This window comes from Bidens hawaiensis, unplaced genomic scaffold (genome assembly GCF_021521415.1).
Source record: "Bidens hawaiensis isolate Kalapana, Puna unplaced genomic scaffold, B.hawaiensis_p1.1 tig00008566_1, whole genome shotgun sequence".
Taxonomy (NCBI): domain Eukaryota; kingdom Viridiplantae; phylum Streptophyta; class Magnoliopsida; order Asterales; family Asteraceae; genus Bidens; species Bidens hawaiensis.
In genome coordinates, this window is record NW_027491617.1 from 871,759 (window position 1) to 878,159 (window position 6,401).

Consider the following 6,401-nt stretch of genomic DNA (forward strand, 5'->3'; position numbering starts at 1 on the left):
CACTTGGACCATGGTCCAACCTGTTGATCTGACTGACACCAGTAGAATCCATGTGACAACAAGAATCTATCTACCCTTCTCTACTCTACATTCATATTATGTAAAAATGTAAATAATAATAATAATAAATACCAATCATTCACATTCAAAACATGCCACCCCACTAGGTTCATCATTTCCACCATCTCAAGACAAAGATCAAAAACCGGACAACTGCAGCATAACAGTGTACAATTTTTTTTATGTATTTGACATCACTACATTGCAATCCAAGGCAAAATTAGTTGTACATTTGTACATGCTAGCTAACTAGCTAGCTACCTAGTAGCTTCTTCAAATCTATGGGCAATTGGGCATGTGGTGTCCGGACCTAATACTTGTACAACATGACCCATCCAACACATTTGTATGCAAACATTTTCCAATTTCACTATTTCAGTGGCATTGCTTCCGTAATTCCGTCATAACATTTTATTTTTATTTTTTTTTATAATCTTTCAACGGCAGAGGATTTATTAAAAAAAACCAAGATGATCGTTAGAAAAACTTAACCAAACATCAAAGAAACAAATTGCATGAAGAGAAGCGGGTTGGGTGAAGATGATGGTTAGTGTTATGTTTTTACATTTTAGTTATAATCCGTACAACGAAAAATGTAGCATCGAATAAAAAATTAGCTCCTATTATTCCATATTACCTACCAAGTAGTAAACATAATTCCTTCTACAAATTATTTCTTTTCTCTAGAAAGGCAACATTGATCAAGCCAATTATAAAATGTATTAGTGTATTACGATCCATAGAATTCGTATTTGTTAATTGAAGCCATGCACAAATCGAATTCCATGTTGCCGATGCCACTCCACATTGGTTGAAAAGGTGATTCACCGTTTTTGTATCTTCGAACAAAAGGGGCACATAATAAACAGAACGTCGAACCCTTTATCGAATAGATTAACCCTGGCGAGAAGTCTATTCATAAATGATCTCCAAACGAAAATGCTTAATTTTGGGGGAACATGATTATTCCATTTAGTTTGCCATGCCACTTCTGAAAGGATTTACTTGTCAATCGAATTCCTAATTCGTTAACCGCAAACCCCTTTTGATCCTCGAAAGCCCAAACCCACCCAATCCCACGAATCTTTATTTTTTGACCTGAATGTTTTTCGATCTATTTTAATAGAGATATTCTGAAAGCAATATTATTTCCAAAACATTGCAGTTTAATAAAAATTGTAATCGGTTCAGTTGCATAGTTGCAATATTGGTAGATAAAGAAAATCAAGATTATGGTGTTCTACCAAAAGTGTAAACCTTCTTAACACATGTAACACTGAGCAAGTCTTTACATGGTCAAGACAATAGATATAAGCATATTTTGGCTAACACAATAAACAAAAATCAAAGACTAGCTTGCAACTTACGAGTCATCATATATTCCAAGGAACATGCAATATGTTATCTTCGTAATAGTCGAATGTAATTGTAAAAGGACAAATCACAAATGTACTTAAGAATATTTTTCTTTCGGTTTAGGTGGATATGCCAATGCATTATTTGTAAGACCATTCGCAATGTCGATGGTGTGAGCCCACAGACAACTAGGTGGAAAGCCACGGGCGGGGAACCCATGGACGGCTCATTGCGACACCGTATATGCATTGGGTATGGGTTTTCTTTTTCTTATTTAGATTTTATTGTGATATAAATTGTGTGGCTTACATATTTAGTCATTTGGCTAAGTAAAGTTTTATTTTAAGTTTTTAACATTTGGCAAGAATAAGTTATACGTTTGGCCTTTATGACAAATAGGCTGTAATGTCGCGAGCCAGCTCGTGTTTAATTTGGATCCTAGCCAAGCCATGGCTCAACTCAGCTTAGCATAACAACATTTAAGTATTGTTCTCCACCGCGTCGGTCGAGCATTCCTCTAGTATACAAATAACAATATCAAACATTAAACATCTCTCCAAATTTTGGATGTTGTTAATTGTACTCTCCTCTCTCACAAACATGAGTGTTGGCCCACCATTAAAATATGTTCTCACTCGCAAGATGGCATGTGTAGTTAGAGTAGTAAGAGACGGTGCCTTTAGACACACCAAAAATGTATAGTGTTCTTCATGGTTCCTTATTGTAGAGTAACATGAAACTCTGCATTTTACCCCTTGATGTGAATACACAAGCCACATTCAATGCGCATGCAATATTGATGATAGCATCTTTGTATCCTACTAGTAAGTGGAGGGGTAAAAGAGATGCCACATGTTACACTTACCATTTTTACACAAAACACTGTTTCTATCTTCTACCTTAAGTGTCATGTTGAACGTAGTTTCAGACTCCAAGTCGGGGAACTTGATGGAGCAATAATGATATGTCTGTCATAGTTTGTACAACATGTTTCCTAATTCGTTTTGTTATTATAATTAGTAATGTCTTGGTTGAAAAGTTATGTTAGTCTGTATATACCGCGTAATGTTTGGCATTATAATACTTGTGAAATGCAACCGAGTTAATGTTCATCTAGAGACACAAGAGATGCAACCGAGTTAGGATTCATCAAGAGTCAAACCGAGTCAGGGCTTGAGAGATGTAATCAGTTTTCTGATTAATATAAAGAGAGTTAGTCGTTTACTTGGTGTTTGATTATTGATCGGGACTTCACGTCAAACCAAAATAATTATAAAAAAACTGGAACTTAAAATAATAGTGACTCTTTGGATGTGTTTTAAATCTAAATACTATGTTTGATGTGCTACCATATATAAACATTAAAGAACATAAGATGTAACAAATCCTAGATACTAAAAACTTAATGAAATTAGTAAAAATTGGTTAACTATCCTATCCTATGTACTACTGCTGGACGAAGTTTTGCTTTTATATTCTCCGAATTCAGTACAGCTTCTTGTCCAGTTATGTCTTGGAATGAGTATATCTTGTACATCTTGAGGTAATCTTAACATAAACCTATCATATGTTTCACATCCTAAGTTGTTCCTAATTACAATTGAATGTCCGGTAGATTTGGACCTTGTGAATCTGTCTGTTATCTTGTCCTCCGGACCCATGTCAATTACCACATGCTTCTCCTTTTTGTTTTCGGCTTTATCTCTGTCCTCGTTACTGTCTTTCACATCGATAGTGACACTATCCGAATCGCCTCGTGAACTGTCGTCTTGAACTTCGTGCATTGATGCATTATTGGCCGAAACGGGGGATTTTTCGGGTGAGTTGATAGGTGTGTCAAGGCTACACCGACAGCACGGGCATGATTTATGTGACGCTAGCCATAAGTCGATACACTCTTGATGAAACACATGGTAACATTTCGTTAAAAGGCGTAACACATTCTCGTCCTTAAATTCACATAAACATATGGCACATTCTAATCCATAATTCTCGCGTTGATATTCTTTCACACTCGAGTATGTAAACGTAGGAAAAGAACTTATGATCAAGGGGTCTAGCCCAGGTGGCACGCAGTTGTCCCCTGTAGAGCCTGCTGGGGCCTGACGCACATGCCACCTAAAAAATAAACTTTGCATGAAACACCTACAAAAATATATGGAAAAAAATCCTATGAAAAAGAATAGGAGGAGAATAATGGTAAGGACAACGGTGACAGGAGGAGATGTGTAGGGTATCGTAGGCGGTGGGCCGTGTGGGGGGTTCATCGACATTTGCCCAAAGGCCAGGGTGATCGGAAACGTGGCCGGAGATAAAAAGTTGATGATGAATCCGGCCTTTTAGGAGATGAATAATAATATTGGGAAAGAATTAGTGGATTGTAGATTTTGGTAATGTTATGAGTCATGATTCTTAGGGTGTGAATGAAGAAAGACAATGATGTGGTAATTTGTTGGTTTTTCATATATGGTTAAGCGCGTAACATTGAACAAGACATTGAGATATTGTGTGTGAAGTAAAATTAGTAGCCGTTAATGTGTTTTGTGGTTAAAGTATTCTCATCTTTTGATAAAGATAAGTGAAAATCCTCAAAATGTTCATATAACCAAAAAATTCCTTATATGACCATTTTAAATTCGTCGGAATGACAGTTGAAAGATGGTCAGACGTAGGTATTTTACACATACAATTAGCAGTCAAGCGTAATAAAAAAATTATGTCCGAAGAAACTTTTGTGAGTTTAAACGAACTTTTAGTAAGGTTTGACGAGACTTTTGTCAGTTTCAACGAAATTTTGTGATGCCCGTTGAAATTATCTCTTAAGTTTAAAATAGAAGAGATGAAGGTCTTCGAGTAAAAGACATGTTTTGTTGACGGGGCGTGGCAAACAATGCCAAATACAAAATTGAATGGTCTTTGGTTCACTCATGACTATAAGATCATAGTGAATATGCATCTATTCATCATTAACAGGAAAAAAAAGGACAACTCGTTCACATTTTGTGTTAATGATGAATACGTATGTTCGGACTGGCAACGATCTTACAGTTACGGGTGTTAGATGGATGGCTGATAAATTATACTTTTGGTGTTGTTAACCAAGTCCCGTCCAATAAATGGGTTGTAAATTCTAAAAATTCGTCTGGCATCACAAAAATTTCGTCGGAACACACAAAAAAATTTTCATAACTAACAAAAAAAATTATTTATGTAGCTTCATGTTGTAGGTGTACAATACCTACGTCTGACATGTTTAGAACGTCACGTACGACGAACTTAAGATCAACATTTAAGGAATTTTTTGATCAAATATATTTTGTTAGATTTTGATGGTAAAATTAACATAAGGATTCTTATTTGGTAAAACTGTAAAACAAAAAAAAACATGAAAGGAAAGACAAGAAACGACATGAGTTACAACAACTGGCATATCAAATCATCTGAACTAGTGTAACTAATTATAAGCCTTTATGGGCCATACAACATTTGCAAAAAGCAGTTTCACTAAGCTACAAGAAGCCCACTCAATTATCAATCCAATCTTCGTACCGTAAATACGGCTATTGTTATTGGCCCCTTTCATTTCTGCCTGGTGATGCCAAATGCAATATGCTAACTTGGTTGTTTGGTACTTTGGTTTAGAGGTGCCAAAATCGGGTTTTCCAAATATCCAGTTTTGGGTATGGAATCAGGTTCGGGTATGATCGGGTATTGGAAAATCAGGTATAGGCAATAACCGAGTTGGGTTCGGGTCCGGGTATTCTCTAAAAACCATACCCTATGCATTGGGTTCGGGTCGGGTATAGATCGGGTATTTGAAACCCTATTTTCGGGTATTGAAAAAAATCATATTTTCGGGGTTTTTTTAGTGTTTTTTTAATGTATAGATTGAGTTTTTTTAAAGGGTTGCACTTTATAGGGGTATTTATGGGTCTTTTCCAAATATTTTTAGAGTATAAATCGGGTATTTGATAAACCCAGTTTCGGGTATAGGAAAAACCGGTCTCGGGTATGAAACCGGTTCCGGGTTCGGGTAATACCAGGTACAAATCGGGTCCAGTTCCGAATACGGGTTTTAGTACTGAAATGCATACCATATCTGTACCCTATGGGTACAGGTTCAAGTATTAAAAACCCAGGTATAAAAAACCGGTTCCGAGTTCAGGTTTTTTGTGCACCTCTACTTTGGTTTACGGTTTTGGCTGAGATATTATAAAAGTAAATAACTTTTTTTTGTTTTTAATTTTTTTTTTATTTTTAGAGAAAATAAAATGTTGTTTTCATGTATAAAATTCTAACAATTAAATATGTATAAGATTTTTAATTATAGTACAGTAGTTAAATAATTAAGGTTATTAATCAAACTGGTTTCGGTCTCTGAAGAAACACGGATCCAATCCCCGGGTATGGGTCCTGGATCCAATGAGTCTACAGGGTAAGATACGATAGTTACGACTAATGATATGAGTATAACTCCCCAAAGTCCAATGACCGGAACCTGCAAAACAAACACCGTGAGTCTCGTTACAGGAAGGACAAGAGGGGGGGTCTTCCTGTAACCACCCTCCGGCGTGAGAATCAGTAACGTTCGTAAATGGCGAAAGTACTGAAGTAAACAGACTAAGTGTAGTCAGAATGCAAGTGAGTGAATGGATACCTCGTACCTTTTGACAAGGTATTTATAGCCGAAGGGCGTAGGAAGGTGATTGGGCCAGCTGTCCTCTTCTAGAAGATCTTCAATAACCGCCTGGACGCGTGTCCTTTTATGATGGGTTGAGCTATATGTTCCATGTGCATGAGTATAACAACCTGGACACGTGTCGCCCAATGATAGGATAGATCGCACCCTGGCCATGTGCACGGTTATAACAACCTAGCCAGGTGTCCTTTATTCATTGGCCGGTAGGTCACGTATTCCTCAAGTAACAATCGTGGATATTCTTCTAGATGGTAATAGGTTGGTGACAGTTGTCCCGCTGGCACTT

General features: G+C 36.8%; 1 protein-coding gene across 1 annotated transcript; it reads right to left on the minus strand.

The window, feature by feature from the left end:
- Positions 1 to 2,775: 2,775 nt before the first annotated feature.
- LOC143529537 (RING-H2 finger protein ATL30-like) lies at positions 2,776 to 4,099 on the minus strand. The gene has a single exon (XM_077025309.1). The coding sequence runs from the start codon at positions 3,687 to 3,689 to the stop codon at positions 2,856 to 2,858; it is 834 nt and encodes a 277-aa protein (XP_076881424.1). The 5' UTR covers positions 3,690 to 4,099; the 3' UTR covers positions 2,776 to 2,855.
- Positions 4,100 to 6,401: the final 2,302 nt, after the last annotated feature.

Excerpts from the sequence above, each read along its gene's own strand:
- LOC143529537 (XM_077025309.1), bottom strand. The coding sequence starts at position 3,689 with ATGTCGATGAACCCCCCACACGGCCCACCGCCTACGATACCCTACACA.